The sequence below is a fragment of the Chroicocephalus ridibundus genome, chromosome 10 (genome assembly GCF_963924245.1).
Source record: "Chroicocephalus ridibundus chromosome 10, bChrRid1.1, whole genome shotgun sequence".
NCBI classification, from domain to species: Eukaryota; Metazoa; Chordata; class Aves; order Charadriiformes; family Laridae; genus Chroicocephalus; species Chroicocephalus ridibundus.
Window position 1 is genome coordinate 5,288,798 of NC_086293.1, and position 19,710 is coordinate 5,308,507.

Below are 19,710 nucleotides of genomic sequence, written 5' to 3' on the forward strand. Positions count from 1 at the left end.
CCTAGCTGCTGCAGAACAAATGCCGCTCCCTGAAGTTGGTACGTGTGAAGTGCTCCCCTCCTTTGGAACTAGTCTGGTCACAGCCGATTTCTATCTCTACCAGAAGGGAGGATGATGGCCCCTTAAATCTTCCTTCAGAGAGGCTGTGGCCAGTTTCTTCCACCCAGTAAAATCTGAATGCTCCTGTAACAAGCAGTGCCATGGAATCCAGAGAGGAGGCGTGGTACATCTTAGCAAGAGCTGTAGAGAGTATAGCCAGCTTCACAGGGAACATGCCCCGATGTTCAGGCAGGCATCTTTGTCTTCTGTCCCTCTGTCCTAGACTATAGTACCAAATGTCTCCGCTTTCCTGCCAGGGTTATGGGGACAGCCCTATTCCAACCTACAACACCCATTAGGCTCCAGGAAATTAGTTTTCATTCTAAAGCATGAGGAACCCTGAGGACAGGCTGTTCTTGTACAAGCCAGCCTGGTGGGGAGTATTCAAGGGTTGGGTTGCTCCAAGGGTTGAGGGTCAGGGCTACAACCAGATGAGGCAAAGCAAGACACGGTGGGGTCTAATATGGCAATCTTGGGGGAAGTGCTCAGCCTGAGATCCCGGGATTTTCCCTGGGCAAGGAGGAAAGCGAGGGGCCCTTAGCAGGTGGTTTGGGCAAGCTGGGGAATAGCCAGCAGGGTACAAGGTTCTGCAGCATCCCCGTTGCATCCTGGTGCTGCCACAAAGGTGTCCCCCACCACTGAATGTGCCCACAGAGAGGGGTGCAGAGTTTTGCGCTCTGTGCCTGAGGGTGACAGGAAGAGGGATGCTGCATCTGAGAGCCGATGCACACAGCTTGCAGCGGTTGTGTCAAGCCTGGAGCGTCCCCGCTCATCCCACCGGGGGTTTGAGCAAGAGATAATGGTGGCTCATTAAATGTCTTTACAGCTGATTCCTTCTGTGCTGGTCATAGGCAGAAATTTCTGCCTGTGGTGATGCTCTGTCAGGCAGAGAAGCATGTTTATCTCTGCGCTCATCCTGTGCTTCAGGGCCGTCCTGCTGCCAGCTCCAGGCAGGGCAGGACCTGGACTGTTCTTCACCCCTCTGACACTGCTTTTGCCCAGCAGCAGCTGCCAGCTCGCCCTTCATGGGCTGTGGCTGTCCTAGGGACTGTAGCTTCTGCTTCTCAAGAGCTTTTAACCACAGAAGTAGCTTGGCATCTGTAGGTAGGATTCATATTTAAGTGGGAGATGCTGAGATTCAGGTGTCTTCAGACCGACTCTTCCCTGGGAGGTTTGGGTCTGGTACAAGCACTGTGGCATGGTGCCACCTCCTTCCATGCCAGAGCCAAGTGAGGTCTCTGCTGCAAGCCTCCCTTTGTGCGTCCACCAGCTCCCAGGCACCGAGCCTGAGCTATAAGGATGTGCTACCCCAAAGCGTGCTCTTTGGATGCTGCTCATAGGAAGGCCCATCCAGAAAATACAAACGTTCTCTGCCTTTTCCTACACAGCTCTTGAACCAGGTGCTGAACCGTGTGACGGCTGAGAGGAACTTGTTTGACAGAGTGGTCAACCTCCGTCTGCCGGGTGAGTCCATGCATTAACTCTCTGTCCCTCTCCATTGAAAACATGCCCTTGGGAAGTGAGGGGTGGCTTGTACTGAAGGTCGGTGCAGAGGTGTATGGGGTCAGACCTCAGGCCTGCCACATCCCTGGCTGGGAAGACAGTTTGGTGCCGCGGATTGCCACAGAAGTGCTGTCTTCAGAAGACATGTAAATTCTCCAGGCAGACCTGAGCTTTGATGCTTTTCCTAGGCCCTTAACCTCTGTCTGCCCAAGCAGCTCCAGTTCCCTCCAGGACCTCTGCCCTCATGAGGCAGCTGGTGCATGGATCTGGCTGCCTGTGGTGGAAGTGGCAGCCACGCTGTGCTTGGGCGGGGAGGTGTGTTGCCAGACACTAATGATGTGACACAGGGTAGGTGGGAACTGTTTGAATGGCTCAAAGGCCTGGACAGATTGTAGTTTAGGTAGCAGACTTGGTTGCTGTGCTCTGCATCGAGTAAAGGGTGCTGGGGGAAGCCATTGTCACCAACAGCAGCCCTCTTCCTCGTGGAGGTGACTGTGGGCAGCTGAGCTGGGCCTGTTAGCAGAGACTGGCTCCAGGTGCTGTGTTATGGGCATCCTATATTTCCTGTACAGCAGCTGGATTTTCCTGCCTGCTTAGGAGCGGGCAGAGCACCTTCTCCTCTTGAGGCTTGGAAGAGGCAGAGGTGCTCCATCATGAGAACAGTGCCTGAGTCTGGGGTTTGCATTAGTGGGGAAGACTCCTATGTCCTTGGTGAAACCCATGGCCCCACCAGAGAGCCCAAGTCATGGTTCCTACCTCCTGGACTGCTCCGCCACCAAGTCTGGAAGCAGCGGTGCAGCCCTGCTCTGCCTGTCGTGCAGTGGCAGTGGCTCTATCTTTATCTTTCTGTTTTGCTTCTGTAGGGCTGGAGAGCGTGGACCATTACCCAATCCTTGTGGCTGTGACAGGGATACTGGTCCGGCTCCTTGTGGACACTGACGTTCAGGGGTGAGTGGCTTTTGACTTCTGAAGCACAGAGACACTGCATGTGGCGTTGCTTTGGGTGCTGCAGTAGTCAGTGCCATGGGAGGTGTTGCAGGAGTGACGTGGGTGCGTGGGGACCGAAGCGAGGTGAGGTGTGCATGGAGCCAACAGGAGCCAAGGAGCTGCAGCCCCTGCAGCAACAGCAGGGTTGTTGTCCCAGTGCTACTGCTGGGTGCAGAGCTCTCTCCTGTGGTGCAGGAAGGCCCTTGTGCTCATGAGAGGTAGCTGTGAGGTGCTGTACTGACAGCAGATGTGCACCTTCCTCCCTGGGATGGGGTCTGGCACTCTGTGTGTGACAGGACAGCTGCTGTCAGAGGTTGTGAGCACCACGTGTAAAAGATCTGTGCTGATGTGGTGACGCAGGCAAAGCACTGCAGCACGCAGCGATGGGTGGAAGGGAGTTCGTTAAAGCTCCTTCGCTTTGGACCCATCTCAGGAAGGCATCACAATGCCTGCAGAGCTCTCTGGCTGCCCAGACCTGCGGCACAAGGGTGAGACAAATCCTGTCCAGGCACTTAGATGATGCAAATTTTCAGATGAAGCAAATGTTCTTGTCTTTATGGTAACCAGCTATTCAGAGAGACAGCACTGGGAATGATATGGCTGGACAAAGCCACAGCTGACCTGGTGGTTTATGTGTCTCTGTGCCTGCTTGTACTGAGTCCTGAAAATAGGCTCATGCTGATATGCTCTGCAGCCCTGCGTTTGCTCTCTGCCGGTGTCATTTGTCGGTGTCTTGCCTGGCCACTGTGCCCTGTAGGATGCTGTAGGAGATGTGACTTTTCTGTCTGTGCTGCAAATCCTGCTTGTTTTTGCGTTTGGAGAACATGATAGTCTCTGGCTTTGTGGAGAGCAGAGCCCCATCTGGCCGAGCAGTTCAGCCCTGCAGCCAGTCTTTCAGCTTCTTCTCTCAAGGACTCAAAGATGTACACAAATATATCTAATTATATCCTGCCTCCCGTGGCTGCTGCACCAGTCTCCCAGCCCCAAGTGTGACAGTGCCAAGAGCTTAGCACAAGGTCACTGATCAGTGGTCTTTCTGGACTGCGAACAGGGGTTGATTTTGCTCGCCCCGAGAATCCTGCTCCGTGGAAAGGGCAAACGTCATGAATTTGATGCCACAACTAGACACTTCTTCCTGGAGGGAAGAGGGGAGGTGATAAAGCAGTTCCTGCATACCAGGCAGGACGAGAAGTCCTTCACTGGCTCCCTGTACCTTGAGCATCTGTCCCAGACTAGGTCACTTGTAGAGTCAAAGAGGGGAAGGGATAAAGCTCTTTCTGTGGTCCTTGGAAGAGCACTGGGAAGAAGGTAGTGTGACGAAACACATCCTTCCCAGCCTGCAGGGAGTCCTGGGGAGACAAAAAGCTTCCAGACAGTGTCTTCTTTACCTGAAAAGCCAGTTGTGCCTTGGGTTAGGGAAACCCAGGCAGCTGGTGTGGAAGGGGCTGTACATTGCCAAGCGGCACTGTCCCCTGTCTGCCAACAGCATCCTCCACGCCTTGGGCAGGGGCAGGCTGCACAGTCGCAAATCAGAGGTGCCGTATCCTGTGGTGTGTGGTTGGGAAGTGGCAGGTCTGCAACTCATCTTCAAAGGCTTTGTCGTCATCTCCTTGGGCACTGGAAAGCAGAAATAAATAGGAAATTTGAAAAATTTCGAGAAAAGCTGAGCAGTAGAAGCACAAGGTGAAATAGGAGGAAGCCCAGGGAAAAATGTCTGTAAACCAAAATGCTTCTGTGTGATTTTGCAAAGATCTGCACTAAATCTGAGGTTTGATACGCCACTGATCTATAAAAGGCAAGCCAAAATTGCAGAGGAGCATTTAGGTCAATCAAGACAAAAGAACCAAGGCTGGTGGCTTGGAGACCCTCTGCTGCTACCCGAGCAGAGGGGATGGGCAGCCTGATGGTAGAGGTCAGCGTGGCCGCAGCGTACCTCACATGGAAGGGCAAACTGAGACACCCACCCCCCTTTGCCACACACTGAATTGAGGACCAGGGTGCAAGTGTTGTACCCCGCTTACGGAGTGGTTCTGCTCCGTGCGGGCACGTTCACAAACAGCAAACAGGGATGGGATGGAGAAAAACAGCAGATTTGAGACGAAACGCAGAGGCTTTTCTGCTGCCTTTGCAGTCCTTGAGGGTTCAGTCATGCTTTGATCCTGTGTGCAAGTCTCTTGTCACCATTGGCACGGGGTGCTGAAGAGTGGGAGGTGCAGATCCGTAGGGATCTCTTCCCTGCAGTCACCCAAAAACCAGGGAGATGGTACAGGTCAACAATGGCGGGCCCAAGGCGATGGGAAGCATCTGTCTCTGAGCAAATGAGTGAGAGGATGGTCCATAGAATGGGAAAGGCGAATTCAAACCCTCCTCGAGTCTGTATGCTCCCATGGGAGGTGATTGCTGTGGGTCGTGTTGCTGCAGGAGGTAACTGAAAAGATTTGAAGGATCCCATATGTAACCAGGCTCTCCAGAGCAGACCCGTTTTACATGAATTCAAAAGGAGACAGCAGCTTTCCTTTTTCCTTTTTCACTTTCTCTCAGTGCAGTGAGCAGGATAACAAGATGGACTTTTTTCCTTCCTCAGAAGGACTCTGCCCAGGCAGTGCTTGGAAGCAGATAGAAACCTCTTCCAGGTCCCATTTGGCAGCTCCCAGGTTACCAGAAATCGTTAACAGAGTGAGATTGTACAACCCACATTTGCATGTAGGAACTCCTCTGTGGGAATTGCCCGAGACACTAGCTGTTACCCTGACTGGTTCCCTGCGAGGAGGCCCTGCCCCAGAGGATGAGGACAGGGGACACGACCTCGGGTGACTTCCATAGCTTGGCTGTGTTTTTTCTGGTTGCCTGTAACCCAGCGAGCCAACACGGTGCCATGCGCTTGGTTGGAACGTGCTGCAGGCTTTGCCCTGAGACAGAGAGGGTGGGTTCATCTGGGGGTGGAGGAGAGGGGTACCATTTATGGGGCCAAAACGTTCCAGTGGGGAGTAAAGAGAGCCAGGGCCCTGCCGACTCATTCAGCTGCGTTATCAGGATGCAGTCGGATGCCTCGGCTACTCCTTGCCCAGCACAGGACACTCAGACAGGCATCAAGTACTCTTGCTACGGACTCCTGGCATCAAACAGAGCCATTAAGCACAAGAAAAGGGAACATTGCCCAGGCTGGGATGTGATGAGACAGTTGATACATCATATGCCTTAGTCCCTGGACGGAGCGGGCCGTGCTTTTGAGAGAGAAGAAATACATTTCCTCGTCAGGTCTGTCAGGAGGGCTGGTGTTGCTTGTGGTGAACCAAAGCTTCAGTGCCCACCTCTTCCAGGCTTGCTGATCTTTGTAAAGCCTCCATGGGTGACTTACCACGACTCCCACACGCTTGCTGGAGGCTGGGAAGGAAGACTTTGTGCCGATAACCAGAGTATCCTTAGAGAGTAGAGGGCTTGAACCAGAGTGGGGCCTGGGGATTTCATGGCTTGGCTCCCTCGCTGGATGTAACAAACTTTGCAAACGGGGGCAGGGGAGAATTAGTGCAGGGCACAGGTAGGGAGCTGCTCGCTTAAGCTGGGGTCCCTCAGCAGAGTTCCCAGGCAGGAGCATGGCAGTTGCACTGTGTTTCCAAGCAGAGCAGCTGCCTGTCCATGGAAGGCTTGCAGGGAGGGAGCTAAACCTCGTCGGCAGGCGAGAGTTGGGCAGCCTGGCACCGGGGCTGAGCTGTCTCACCAACAGGCAACAGCTCCTTGATTTAAAGCCCAAAAAGCCAGCTGCATCCTGGGCTCCATCACCAGCAGCGTGGCCAGCAGGTCGAGGGAGGTGAGTCTACCCATCTGCTCTGCTCTGATGAGACCCCACCTGGAGTACTGCGTCCAGCTCTGGGGGCCCAAACATAAGAAGGTCATGGACCTGTTGGAGTGAGTCCAGAGGAGGCCATGAAGATGATCAGAGGGCTGGAGCACCTCTGCTATGAGAGAGTTGGGGTTGTTCAGCCTGGAGAAGAGAAGGCTCCGGGGAGACCTTATAGCCTCTTTCAGTACGTGAAGGAGCCCTACAGGAAAGCTGGGAAGGGACTCTGGATCAGGGGGTGTAATGATAGAACAAAGGGTAACAGTTTTAAACTGAAAGAAGTTAGATTTAGGTTAGATATTAGTAATAAATTCTTTACCGTGAGGGTGGTGAGACACTGGCCCAAGTTGCCCAGAGAAGCTGTGGCTGCCCCGTCCCTGGAGGTGTTCAAGGCCAGGCTGGATGGAGCTTTGAGTAACCTGGTGTAGTGGGAGGTGTGCCCAGGGCAGGGGGTTGGAACTAGGTGATCTTTAAGGTCCCTTCCAACTCTAACCGTTCTATGATGCTATTTTGGCCTCTGCACTGTTGTTGTGGGACTGCTCGGGCCTCCGGCCGTGCTGCCTCTTCCCAGCCCTCAGGTCTGACAGCAGTTGGGCAGCACCTCTGTTGCAGGGAGCCTCAGCTCCTAGCAGGGGCCAAGGAAGCAGGGGTGCCCGTGCGCTGCCTCTTTGCCAGGCCCTAATGACTGAGCCTTGGTTTTGCAGGGAGGAGAGGGAAGGCAGGGTCTGACAGGATGAACCAGGAGCTGGGCTGAATCGTTGGGTCTGCGCCAGAGACCCTGGCTGCCTTCAGCTGGTATCATCCCCCTGTTTGTCTGCTAAATAATTGAGCAGATTTTCTATCAAGCCTTCTTAGGAGTGAGCTAATGGAGCAGCATTGGCCAGAGCTTGTGTAAGGATCCTGGCAAGAGCCAGGGGCAGGGGAAGGGGCGAGGCTCGACGGTGAGGCTCTTGGTCCCCAGCGTGCAAGGCCACCTTGTAATTAGGACCTAATATAGGTTGGAACAGGCTTTGTGGAAAGCAAGGGGCCATCCCAGAGCCGAGATGAGCTGTGTTGTGCCAGGGCTTGGCCGCCACTCCAGTCCTCGGTCTTCCCCCATGCCCCATGGACACCATCCCCTCAGAGACAGGGGGAGCGAGGCTGGGCGGCGCATTCCCCAGCCCTGTCCATGTGAATCTGGAGGGTTAGGGCACATGCAAGGAGCCAGCAAACTTGGCAGCAGCACAACTGTACAAGGAAAGACGTAAGCAGCCTTCAGGGTGCATCTCCCAGGGACTTCTGCCCAAGAGATGGAGAGGATAGACAGAAGAGCACTGTGAACATGGTGGTACCAGCCAGCAGAGCACAGGACAGGGATCCTGGGTCAGAAACAACCACACTGTACCAGTGGGATGCTGAGCACGAGCCAGCGGGACCTGCCAGGAGGAGCGGCACTGGGCTAATGTGATGTTGGGGTAATTCTGGCTGGATCTCTGCACTTTTCTCCTTTGCACAGTACAGATGGGTGCAGAGGGATGGGCTGGCAGGAGGGAGGAGATGGAGAAGTTCACTGGGCAGAAGTAACATGTTGGTGAGTGAGAAGGTGAGTAGGCAACGAGGCCACATAGGGGAGGCCAGTAAAGCAGACGCTGTTCAATTGCTGGATGGTTTTGGGGTTGCCTCCACTGGAAAAGTCACAGAAGATACCAGTCTGCAGGTTCCTAAACTCATCCTGGCCACCCACCTGCATGCTCAAGCACTGCTGGGACCCTGGGGACTTGGCTGGTCCCCACCGGACACGGTAGTTCTCTGCAGTCTTGTGTAATTACTGATCGCTTAAACACGAATGCTCCTTCAACACATGTTGATGAGCGAGCTGTAGGGAAGGAGTTGCAGGAGTAGACGTTTCGTGGACCTCTCAGGCTAAAGGAGTCCTTGCTACCTTGCCCTAAAACCTTGGAAAGTGAGTGAGACTTGAGTCTTGCAGTGCATAGCGGATCGGGGTGAGGGTGAGCCAGAGCACAGTGGCGTGACTAGCTCAGACCTAGGTTTCGTGGTTAAAAAAGGAGTCTTGCCTTACTGATCTTACTGTTTTTACAAGCTCCCAGCTACAAATGGGACTGCCAAAGCTGGCGTCTCCTGGCCCCTGGGGTATGTCGGGCACACACTGGGAGGCAAGAGCAGGCATCGTGCTGGCAAGCACTAGGCTTCACTGCTTCAAGCTCTTTGGAAAACCATGAGCATCATAAGGAAAAGATCCAGGTCCAACCATGTACATCATGTGTCCAGCCCCAGTGGCAGGAGGGGGCTAGCATTCAGCGTGCCCACGTTGTCCTGGCTGAGATGTGAAGTGCCAAGGGAGACGGGGGTCAGTGTTGGAGGCCGGTCCGCAAAGCTAGTCTTTGTACCTGTGTGCACAGGCGCAGGTCCCTGCACGCCGGAGACACCGTGCTTTATGCTGACCTAGTACTTTATCCTCTGGAGTCAAGGAGCGGGAGGCCCGTTTGGCAGCGAGCCGGGGCTGTAATGATGCAGATGGCTTCCGAGAGAGGACAGTGTATTCCTTGGGGACCATCCATTACATTACCCAACTCCTGCCTGTCAGGGAAGCTATGCTCCTGGCTATGTTTTTCCTTGCTGAGACGATTTGCCTTTTAGGCTCTTTAATGAACTGCTTCAACAATTCAAACTGCCTTGCCTTGCTCGTTGGAGCAGCAGTGTGGTGCAAGGTCCTTTCCGAGCACCAGAAAGGTGTGAAATGCAGCAGCAGGATTTTCCTGGGTAAGGCAGCGGAGAGCCCTTGGGGGCAGCACTGATACAAACCTCACATTTGCTGTCTCCGGCATAGTGGGGCTCAGCCTTCCTGCAGGGACAGGAGAATTGCAGCCAGCCAAGAAGAGCTCTCCTGGGCTTCTCCAGGCTGCTGTGTCCCCGAAGAGGCCCTCGGGAGCCTTTCTTACAGTCCAGTTGTCCCTGAGCTGTTCCCAAGCTTCAGCCGTTAGCCTCAGCTGGGGATGCAGATTTGCAGAAGCACTAATGCCTGGGAAGCTCACGTTGGCACCAGGGAGGGGGAATGTTTGCGAGGAGACCTACAAAGATGGCGATGGAAGAGCAGCAGGGGGGTAACACCAACTCCGGGTGCTGAAACCCAGAGCAGCACTTCACCTTTCCTTTCGGAGGAAGATGCAGTGCTTGGATGTGGCATTCGCTCTGGCACAGAGCCAGTAGCGTCTCGGCAGGCGTGGGCCACGCTCAGGGCAGTGGCCTCGTTGGGTTCAGACCTGGGCCCTCTTGCCTGGGTCTCTTCTCTTTTCCAGACATTCCCAGGGCAAATCCAAACCATCCTTTCTGTGGGATCCCTGCCTGGGTGCAAAGCCAGGGGATGGCATCGTCTCGGCTCCGTCTTTGAGAGGCAGGGTGCCACTCACCTATCCACCCGACGCTGAAGCACCTTGCCACCCCCCGGCAGCACGCCAGCGCGGCCAGCTCGGCATCCCAGGCGTGTCAGGAGCGCTGCGCTAACGGGAGGTGACAGGGCTGGCAGCAGCGGGCGCGTGGGGAGCGAGGGCACAGGCCAGCAGGGCCTGTCGCTCCACATCCCGTCGCCTTTGCCAGCTGCCGAGCGGCGGCCGCGGGGCACGTGGCAGTGGGGCACGTATCGCATGGAGCTGCGCACAAGGTCGGTGTCAGGAGAGGCGCTGGGCGGCTGCGGTTGGGTAGGATAGATGCTCTCCCAAATGCTCTCCCCTCCTTCAACGGGTGGGGAGGAGTCTGACAGGCCCAGTTTGGGCATGGTTGACTTTTTGCTGGGAAAAAAGCTGCTTGTTTCCTGGCTGAAATAGTTAAAGACCGGGTGTCAGTGCTGTCCTGATGCCACAGGGACCTTCCCCTCCCACCAGTTGTAGGGCTGCCAGCAGCTCTGGGGGCTGGGGCACAGCTGTGGGGGGCTGTGGGTTTGGGGAAAGGTCTGCAAAGTGTCCTGGTCCACATTTTTGGGTTGTGTCTGAGCTGCATTCCTGCTTTTGGGCAGGCTCCAGCATCCCCCATGCTGCAGGCAGCTGCGTGCTCCTGCTCCAGCTGTGGAGAGGGCAGTGGTGGCTGGCAGATGGGGGGGGACACCCTTATCCCTCTGCGGGGTCAGTCAGGCGTTATGGGGGGGCAGAGCTGCTCCCGGTGCCAGGGGTGATGCAGGGCTGGGTGCTGGGGAAAGCAGCGCAGGTGTCTGATGAGGTGGGGGCTGGAGTCTGTCTGCCAAGGTTGTCAGGATTTAGCCAAAGATCAGGCCAGTCCCACCTCGAGCGGGTCTCCCCATGGTCTTCTCCCCCGCACCTAAATCCTGCTCATCCCTATTGAGTTCTGGATATGCCCTTGTGTCAGTTGGCCCTGCTCCCTCCCCAGCTCCCAGGCGCCACCAGGGACCTGCCCTCCTGGGGACAAGCCACTAGACGCTCCTCTCGCAGCAGCCCTGGGCCACCAGCACCATCTCGGCACATTTAACCCCCTTGCCAAGGCCACCCTAACGCTGTTAGATGGGAACAGAGCCTGCGAGACCGGTGCGGATTGCCTGGCTCTGTGTGCCAGTTCAGCGGGAATTCAGGGCTCCCTCAGACCCCCCGGACTCCCACCGCTGCACCCGTGGGTTGCAGAGTGGCTGCACGCCGCTGCCCTGCAAGGGCAAGGAGACACTCAGCCCTGTGTCAGCTTAAAAAAATAGGCATTTTTTATTCCAATGTAACTAGATAATTACGACCCAAGAGAGGAGAGGATTACTCACATTTATCGATAGGCTTATTAGATTACTGCCTAAATAGCTGTGCTTTAGCAGCGCGTTTGTCCGCCTCAAGGAGAAGCGGCGAAGGAGGGTGGTGCATCTGAGCCCTCATCGTCCTTGGTGGCACGGGGAGCGCTGAGCAATGCGGGCTAGGGCGCTGTATCACATCACCTAATCCTGCCTTGACTATTTACAGCTTCTCGGGAGGCAAAAGCTTGGTAACGTTTGCTTGGCTGCATGGCTGGTCAGGCGCTGAGCTCCATCCCTCCTGCGTGGCCACATTCGGAGAGGCAGCGCTTAGCCCACCTTGCGACAGGGTCATGCTCCTCACCCCGCTCCCAGCCACAGCATGGTGATGGGGACCAGCACGGGCTGGAAGGGGACAGTGGCACCGCCATCCCCTGGCATGAGCGAGGACACTACCCCACTCGTCATGGCTGTTCCTTGGCCTGGGAGGTCCAAGGCGGTGGTGGCCGGGTTGTGTTTCTTGAGCCCGGGGCCACGGCAGACCACCATCCCAGTGTCATCATTGGGGAGTTTGTCCGAATGAAGCAGAGATTTCTCGGGCGTGCTGGGTTCATCAGCATTACCGTTGTGCTAATGAGGCCGTGGCTTCTGCAAGGCGCTCTTGCCGGGCACCGTTGTGCCCCCAGCCCAAAACCCACCAGGAGCTCATGGCTGAAGCAGTTGTGGGTGATGCCGATCACCCTCGTGGGTCACGGTCAAGCTGGGAATTCGGAGTGCCCAATAGTCCTGCTTCTAGCAGCAATGGAGAACAGCTTTTGGGAGTCCCCGGTACTCCTCCCAGCTCTGCCCCGCTATGACACGATGGGGGTGTCCGAAAAGACAGAGCTGATGGACTCTGAGTCCGACTTGAGCTGCAGGACCTTGGGGTGCTTGGCATCAGGGAAGTCCTCACTGAGGGCCAGGCGAATCTTGCCGTTCTGTGTCTCCCTGACGGGCTCAAGGAAGACCACATGCTTGTTGGCGCTGACCTTGCGGTTTGGCCCATCGGTGGCAGGGGGAGTGGTGCTTAGGATGGAGGACTGGGCGCTGCACTCTTGTGGGGGGCTGAGAGGAGCTGGCTTCTTGCAGCAGCTCAGGCAGCGGCAGGGCGTGAGGTACAGGTAGATAAGCACGAGCAGCAGGCTCACGATGCAGCCCAGCAGCGTTGTGAGGCCGGTGCTAAAGGTCTCCCCATCTGGCTTGGGGAAGTGGACCGTCACATTGATTTCGCACAGCCTGCTGAAATTGTGGGGGCTGTTGATGGCCAAGCCCACGTAGACCCCCGAGTGCCAGGGCTTGGCCACCGCAATCTTCAGGCTGCCATTGCGGTACACCTCCAAGGAGCGGTTGCTGTTCCCCGGGTGTTTGATGGGCTCGTGGCGAGGGGAGATCCACATGTAGGTGGTGGCCACGGCCGGCAGGCTGGTGTTGCAGGTGAGCAGGAGGGTCTGGCCCACCATCACAGGGAAGGTCACGGGGTGCACGTCTTCAGGGCCCGCCGAGCAGTTCTCAAACATGTGGCTGTATTTGAGGAACTTGATCAGTGACCGGGGCACGTTGTTGGACACCTTGCAGGTGTGTTCCTCGAAGAAATCCTTCACCGAGCTGAAACCTCGCTGCTTCCAGCGCTGGAGCATCAGGTAGAGCTGGCAGCTGCACCTGACGGGGTTGTTGTGCAGGTACAAGCCGTTCCTGATGTTTTCGGGCAGAGCCGCCAGCTCCTCCACGGGGATGCTGCTCAGGCTGTTGGAGGAGAGGTCCAGCGTGCGCAGGCTGTAGTTGCCCAGCCCCTGCACCGAGTGGAAGGGGAAGGTGGTCAGGTTGTTCCAGCTCAGGTAGACTTTCCGCAGGCCGCTCAGCTTGGCGAAGGCGTTTTCATCCACTCGTGTAATGCGGTTGTTGTAGAGCAGCAGCTCCTCCAAGCTCACCAGCTTGTCGAAGTAGTGCGTCTCGACGGCGTGCAGGTGGTTGGAGGACATGTCGAGGTGCCGCAGGTAGGAGGCATTGTGGAAAGCCTGCGGAGAAAGGTCCTTTATCTGGTTGTGGCTGATGTGGAGGGCCTCGAGGTGCGGGAGGGCGGCCAGCCAGCGGTCATGGAGCTGAGTGAGGGCATTGTGGCTGAGGTCCAGCGTGGTGGCGGTGGGCGGCAGCGCCCGGGGCACGCGCTGCAGCGTCTGCCGGCTGCAGCTCAGCAGGTCGGAGGTGCAGATGCAGGCGGCGGGGCAGCTGCGGGGCAGCGGGGAGGCGCGGGGAGCGCGGCACAGATGGAGCAGCAGCAGCAGCAGCTTCGCCACCCGCGCCCGGAGAGGGTCTGTGGGTGCCCTCGGGGACATTGTGCCGGGCAGGAGCCTCTGTGCAGCCCGGTGCAACGTGCCGCAGTCCTCCCCGGTCTCCCCCTGTGCTGTCTTGGGCGGGGAGCGGGGGGGGGGGAGCTCTACCGAGCATCCGCAGATGCCCCTTTGCGCCCCGATTCCAGCCGAGGAGCTTGAAAAGAGTTAAAGGAGGGCATCGTCCTGCCCGCTTCTGCTGCCTACCTGTGCTCCGGCCGGCCGGGGGCTGCCCGGGGGCGGGTGGGGGCTGGTGTCCGGCATCGGGGAAGCGGCGGAGGGGGGAGGTTGGTGGGTGCTGAGACGGTCCGGCGAACGCCTGGCTGCCTCCCGGAGCCGCTCGTCCCCGAAGCGACAAGTTTTCTCACGGCTCCGCGCCGCCGCCGCCGCCGCCGCGCATCCCCAGGCTCCGGCGGCCGGCTGCCCCCCGCCCCGCATCTCCCGGGGAGCCGGGCTGGCTGCGGGAGCGCCGTCCCGCTCCGGCCCCTATTTAGGCGCTGGCGGGGGGGCCGGGCGGGATCCCATTGGTCCCGTGGCGGGGAGTGGTGGCCGCCGCGGTGGCCGCGGCCCGTCCCGCGAGTGGGCAGGGCGAGATGCGCTGCCGGCACCGGCCCTCGGCCGCCGTGATGGGGCGGGGGGGGGGGGGGGGGGGGGGGGAGGGGCTCAGGGGCACTTCGCCCCCCCCTCCCGCCTCCCCGGCGCACAGACACCGTCCCCTCCCGGCTGGAGAACGGCAACCTCCGCGGCTGTCACCCCACCGGCTGCTCCGCCACCGCCCGCCCTCTGGGAGGGTGCTGGAATAGACCCGCCCCGCTGTCACCTCTGGGAGCCCCCCCGTGTCCCGTCCTGCGCCCAGGCTGGGAGGGGGGATGGCAGTTACCACCCCCCGCCCCCCAACCCCCCGCCACTGCTTAGCAGGCATCGCGCTCCTTCCCACTGCCCTCGTCCCCTGCACCATCTGGCGGGGACCCTCCCCCAGCACCCCCGGCCGTGGGGTGAGCCCCCCCAGTGGGGGGGGGGGGGTGGGGGGTGAGGGGTGGGAGGTGGCCGCAGGGTGAAGGACACACAGGAATGACCTTACCCACTGCCCGGGCGCGCGTTAGTGGGAAGCAGAAAGCCAGGCTGGGGAATTGGTTTCCATTAGGGCAGCAAAAAGCTAATTTGGTGGCTGCGGCTGCTGCGCACCAAGGGGCTGTTAACCCCCTGCGCCCCAGCCCCAGCTCAGCCTGCGCCGCTGGGCTTGCCCGAGTGCCGCCGCGGAGCCAGCTCTTCTTGCGAAGGGCTGTAGACAGGGGCCATGGCACTGGTGCCTGACGGAGACACCCATTAAGGTGCCCTTCATCTGTCCTGGCCATCCCCGCTGAGGCTTGACGCTGGGGAGAGCCACAACTGCTCCCTCCTGCCTTGCGAGGGCACCCACTTGCCATGGGGGCGGGGAGGGGTACATTGAGCCATCCCCGCGGTGTAGGGGTGCTACAGCCCCCAGCGTGAGGCTGCTGCATGGCACCTCTCCTTTTACCCTTGTGGTGCTGTGCAGCCAGGGTGGTGCCGGCTGCTTCAGCCGCCCTGCAGCTCCCCAGGCTCCGCCGGGCACCGCTTCAGCCTCAGCAAGTGCTAATGCACCGTATCGATCCCAGAGCCTCCGAGACAGGGGTGGCAGAGGAGGAAGGGGGATGGCCGCTCTGTGGCTTCGTTTTGGCATGTTCCCCTTTCCTCAATGCTGCCAGGAACGCAGGGCCACCGTGTGTGCCCAGCAGTGGCTTGGGCTCGTCCCCATGGGGCACAGGAGCTGGGGGTGTTCCTGAGGGCTGTGGGCACACTGCGTGACCCATGGAGCCCTACCCAGGGGCTTTCACATCACCACTGCCATCACACTCCCTGCTGGGCACGGCATCCCTGTGGTCCGCAGGGCATGTGGTGCCACGCACACAGCGGTGCAGGGGCTGGGGCCCTGGTGTCCCTGCCACCCGTCACGCCCAGCCAGCTCTGGGGGCGGTGTGACGGCGGGGGGGAGGCAGAGGTCTGACTGTGTCCCTTTGCAGGGCCGAGCGTGCGACGGCGGTGCTGCTGGCGGACCCCTGTTTCCAGCTGCGCTCCATCCAGTACCTGCTGGGCCACGCTGAGCCCTTGGCCCTGGCGGCTGCTGCCCCAGCCACCGACAAGCGCCATTTTTCCCTGCACACCTGTAAGTGTCGGCTCCGCGCCGGGAGCTGGGCTGTGCTCACCATCAGCCCCTGGCCACGGCTGGGATGCGGGGGGAGAGGGCTGCCAGCGTCTCTATGCCCTGCAGCATGTCCCAGCCCCCTTAGCCCTGGGGACAGGGGTCCATGGCTCCCCCATTGCCACCCCGATTTGGGATGGGGCTGTGTCCAGTGCCTGCTTTTGGCAGCAGTTTTGTCCCCTTGCAGTGCCCAGTGTCCATCCTCCTGTCCCCAGCCTGGGGATCTGTCCCCAGCAGCAGTCTCCCCATTCTGGCTGGTCCCTGAGGACAGCTGCAGCCCCCTCCACCCCCCCTCACTGTGCATCACCCAGGAGCCTCGGGGCAGCCCGAGGTTCGCATTCACCCCATGCACCCACCCCCCACCCACCCCATCCCACCCCCGGTTTGTCCACACAGACACAGAGTACATCAGTGCCGAGGAGCTGGCGAAGGTGGACAAGATGCTGAGCCACCTGAGCGAGGAGTCCAAGCAGGCAGCTGCCACCACACTGGTGAGTCCCCCAGCCTGGTCCCCATGCTCAGCAGTAGCCCCAGCTCCCAGCACACCTGCCCTGGGACACGGGGGTTTTTTGCTGCTGCCGCTAACTGCCCGGTGACCCTCCACAGCCCACCAGCGAGGAAGACCTGTGCCCCATCTGCTATGCACATCCCATCTCAGCCATCTTCAGACCCTGCTCCCACAAGTCATGCAAGTGAGTACCGTGGTACCCCCCCCACCCCGGAGCCCAGCGTGACTGCCAGCCCCCTACCCCTCCCTGCTTTGTGCCGGGGGGAGCTCACGCTCTTTCCTCCTCTGTCCCAGAGCCTGCATCAACCAGCACCTGATGAACAACAAGGACTGCTTCTTCTGCAAGGCCACCATCACAGGGGTGGACGACTTCACCAAGCCAGCAAGCTCATAGCACCCAGCCCCATACCACGGGCCCCCCTAGCTGAGCAGGGCAGCCCCCCCGCACACTGGCTTCTCCCCTAACATAAAGCCAGGACGCAGCACGGGGCTGCAGTGTGGGGCGGCTGGGAAGAGGCCCACTGCCAGGCTCTGGGGCCAGCGACCCCCTCACCCAGCGCCTGGGCTACAGCAGCCCCTCTGCCCCACAGGCCGTTCTCAGGAAGGGGAGCCCAAGGCCTGGGATCTGCTGGGGGAACACGCAGCAGCGCCAGGGTGGGGGGGGCCGGGCCGGGCAGTCGGGCTGTTAACTTGCCCCTGGCTAGGGGCTGACTTCATGAAATGCAGCATTAAATTATTCTTCCTTATGTGGTGCCCTGGGACACGGAGAGGGGAAGCCACGCTGGCCCTGGCAAGCAACCCAGCAGTTGGGCGACACTCAGATGATGCTCAGCAGTAGGTGGAAATATAAATATTTAATCGAAGCAGAGCCGGGAGCGCAGGGCCCACCAGGGGCTGCTACATGATGATGCGCGGCTCTGGCACAGACTCGGCAATGGACTTGTGTGGCAGCACGTTGGCCCCATTGAGGTAGAGCTCGTCATTGACGATGACATCCTCACCCAGCACTGTCACGTTCTCCATGCGAACCTGCCCCAGAGAGGCCCTGTCACACATGCCCTGACTCAGGGCTCAGTGCCACGCGCCTGCCCGCAGCACTGTGCATCCCTCCATCCCTTCGGGCACAGCCTGAGGAGGCGGGAAGGCAAGAGCAGAGCCCCGATTCCCCAAGGGGGCACCCACATCCTCACCCACTGCCCCACAGAGCAGCTCCAGCCCACGATGCAGGACTCCAGCCAGGAGTGTGAGCGGATGCGGGCCCCCTTCAGCACGGTGCAGCGTTTGATGCGCACTCCGTCCTCCACCACCACGCCGGCCCCAATCGTCACATTGGGGCCGATGACGCAGTTTGCCCCGATCTTTGCGCTGGGGTCCTGGAAAGAAGAGGGGCTGTGCCGGCGCTGGGAGGGCAACCAGAGCTCTCGGCGTGGCCCACACCACTCGGCGAGTGTGGGGACAGGAGGGCACAACTCAAGGACAGGGGTGGGAGGGTGGGGAAAGCCCATGCCACGTGCCCACGGCCGGCATGCTGGGGGCTGGCACTTACCACCAGCACGTTCCCTACGACACCAGGCCCCGAGTGCAGCTTCTCAGGGTGCTGAGCCCGCAGCGCCTGCAGGTACATGCACATGCCCGTGAGGAAGTCCTTTGGCTGCCCGATGTCCATCCAGAAGCCTGCAGGGACAGAGCTGCAGTGACAGCCCCCCAGCACAGGGTGGTGGCAGTGCAGGCAAGACCTGCCCCCCCCCATGCTGCCTGCACTGTGTGCAGGGCCTTACCTTGCAGCTCCATGGCATAGAGCTGCCCCTCCTGGGCCATGGCTGGGAAGATCTCCTTCTCAATGGAGGTAGGGCGCAGCTGCGGGGACAGGATACAGGGCTGAGCAGGGGACCCAACCGCCCCCGGGCCTGGCTTGGCCTGGTCCTGCACCCCAGTCCCTACCTGGATGCGTTGCAGGATGCCGGGGCTGAAGATGTAGAGCCCGGCGTTGATCTTGTTGGACACAAAGACGCGCGGCTTCTCCACGAAGCGGCAGATGCGGCCGGTGTCGGCCTCGCTCACCACCACGCCGTACTTGGCTGGCTCCTCCACGCGGGTGACCACCAGCGAGCCCTCACCGCCGTGCTGCCGGTGGAAATGGGCCAGCGCCGCGAAGGGGAACTCGCAGATCACGTCGCTGTTGAGGACAAAGAAGGGCTCCCCGCCCTCGGCCAGCAGGTCCCGCGCCAGCGCCAGCGGCCCCGCTGCCCGGCCATGAGTGATGCCACAGGGTCGGGGTGAGCCCAGTGCCCTCCTGGCCCCACCTGCGCCCCTCCCGGTGTCCCTGCTCCCCACCAGCCCTCCCAAGCCCCCAGTCCCCACAAATCCTCACCCAGCCCTGCTGTCCCTGGTCCCCCCTGTGCCTGTCTTGATGTCCCTGGCAACTCGTCCTGCCCGTGCCTATCCTGGAATACCCCTCCTGCTGTCCCCGCGTCTCCCAGCCATACCCATCCATGCCCACCCTGCCGCCCACGGCGTCCCCAGCCCTACCAGTCTATACCCACCCTGCTGCCCGTGGTGTCCTCCCCGTGTCCCCCAGCCCTACCCATCCCATGCCCACCCTGCTGCCCACGGTGTCCCCATCCCAGTGGTGTCCCCCCACCACCCGCCCCTGCCCGCCGCCCGCACCCTACCCGTGCCTAGCGGCTCCTTCTCGTGGGACAGGGAGATGCGGATGCCGAGCTGCGGGCACAAAGTGAGCGTCGGGTTGCGGGGGAGGGACGGCGGGGGGATGCGGGGGCGGGGGGGGGACACGACACGACCCTTACCCTCTGCTCCTGCTCCCGCATGGCGGCCCCCAGCGCCTCCGACATGTAGCTCACCGCCAGCACCACATGGCTGACGCCGGCCTGCGGGAGCGCGGGTCAGCGGGCGGCGGGGAGACCCCCGCGCCCCCCCCCCCGCCGCCGGCCCCACCTGCCGCAGGGCCTCCAGCTGGTGCAGCAGCAGCGCCTTGTTGCAGAACTCCACCAGCGGCTTCGGCCGGCTCAGGGTCAGCGGCCGCAGCCGCGTCCCGAAGCCGCCCACCAGGATCAGCGCCCGCATCCCCCCGCGCCCGCGCCCGCGCCGACACGTCAGCGCCCGCCGCGCGACACTTCCGCGTCACCACCGCCCGCCACGCCCCCCGCCCGCCACGCGTCCTGCCGCCCGCCCCGGGTCCTAGCGCCCGCCACGGGTCACGCCGCCCGCCCCGGATCTCAGCGCGCGCCACGCGTCCCGCCGCCCGCCCCGGGTCCTAGCGCCCGCCACGGGTCCCGCCGCCCGCCCCGGGTCCTAGCGCCCGCCACGGGTCCCCCCGCCCGCCCCGGGTCCTAGCGCCCGCCCCGGGTCCTAGTGCCCGCGCCCAGGGTCCTAGCGCCCGCGCCCCGGGTCCTAGCGCCTGCCACGGGTCACGCCGCCCGCCCCGGGTCCTAGTGTCCACCCCGGGTCCTA

The 19,710-nt window shown here is 60.4% G+C and overlaps 3 protein-coding genes across 7 annotated transcripts in view; 1 reads left to right on the forward strand and 2 right to left on the reverse strand.

Annotated features, from left to right (window-relative positions):
• Nucleotides 1-16,985, forward strand: part of RNF123 (ring finger protein 123) — a 54,197-nt gene extending 37,212 nt beyond the window's left edge. For all 4 annotated transcript variants that reach the window (XM_063348548.1, XM_063348547.1, XM_063348549.1 and 1 more), the window contains 6 exons: nucleotides 1,488-1,563; nucleotides 2,466-2,550; nucleotides 15,553-15,695; nucleotides 16,128-16,222; nucleotides 16,338-16,423; nucleotides 16,534-16,985. In XM_063348548.1, coding sequence (XP_063204618.1) covers nucleotides 1,488-1,563; nucleotides 2,466-2,550; nucleotides 15,553-15,695; nucleotides 16,128-16,222; nucleotides 16,338-16,423; nucleotides 16,534-16,633 — 585 coding nt within the window. In that variant the 3' untranslated portion in view covers nucleotides 16,634-16,985. The remainder of the gene's footprint in view (nucleotides 1-1,487; nucleotides 1,564-2,465; nucleotides 2,551-15,552; nucleotides 15,696-16,127; nucleotides 16,223-16,337; nucleotides 16,424-16,533) is intronic.
• AMIGO3 (adhesion molecule with Ig like domain 3) lies at nucleotides 6,438-13,891 on the reverse strand. The gene has a single exon (XM_063348551.1). The coding sequence runs from the start codon at nucleotides 13,514-13,516 to the stop codon at nucleotides 11,996-11,998; it is 1,521 nt and encodes a 506-aa protein (XP_063204621.1). The 5' UTR covers nucleotides 13,517-13,891; the 3' UTR covers nucleotides 6,438-11,995.
• A 21-nt stretch (nucleotides 16,986-17,006) lies between the features above and the next one.
• On the reverse strand, nucleotides 17,007-19,390 carry GMPPB (GDP-mannose pyrophosphorylase B). Of its 2 annotated transcripts, none has more exons than XM_063348552.1 (8): nucleotides 19,195-19,389; nucleotides 19,047-19,127; nucleotides 18,912-18,960; nucleotides 18,181-18,482; nucleotides 18,018-18,096; nucleotides 17,786-17,913; nucleotides 17,430-17,612; nucleotides 17,007-17,268 (listed from the first exon to the last, which is right to left on the reverse strand). In XM_063348552.1, exons 1-8 carry the CDS (start codon nucleotides 19,321-19,323, stop codon nucleotides 17,137-17,139), a joined length of 1,083 nt encoding a protein of 360 aa, XP_063204622.1. In that variant the 5' UTR covers nucleotides 19,324-19,389; the 3' UTR covers nucleotides 17,007-17,136. The 2 variants fall into 2 exon arrangements, with proteins under 2 accessions (XP_063204622.1, XP_063204623.1); XM_063348553.1 differs by having other exon boundaries at nucleotides 17,098-17,284; nucleotides 19,195-19,390.
• Nucleotides 19,391-19,710: the final 320 nt, after the last annotated feature.

Bases quoted from the DNA above. Each gene is read 5' to 3' on its own strand.
- AMIGO3 (XM_063348551.1), bottom strand. From the start codon at position 13,516: ATGTCCCCGAGGGCACCCACAGACCCTCTCCGGGCGCGGGTGGCGAAG.
- GMPPB (XM_063348552.1), bottom strand. From the start codon at position 19,323: ATGCGGGCGCTGATCCTGGTGGGCGGCTTCGGGACGCGGCTGCGGCCG. The intron at 18,961-19,046 runs GTAAGGGTCGTG...TTGTGCCCGCAG, and splicing joins TGCGGGAGCAGGAGCAGAGG to CTCGGCATCCGCATCTCCCT. The intron at 17,613-17,785 runs GTAAGTGCCAGC...TCTTCTTTCCAG, and splicing joins TCGTAGGGAACGTGCTGGTG to GACCCCAGCGCAAAGATCGG.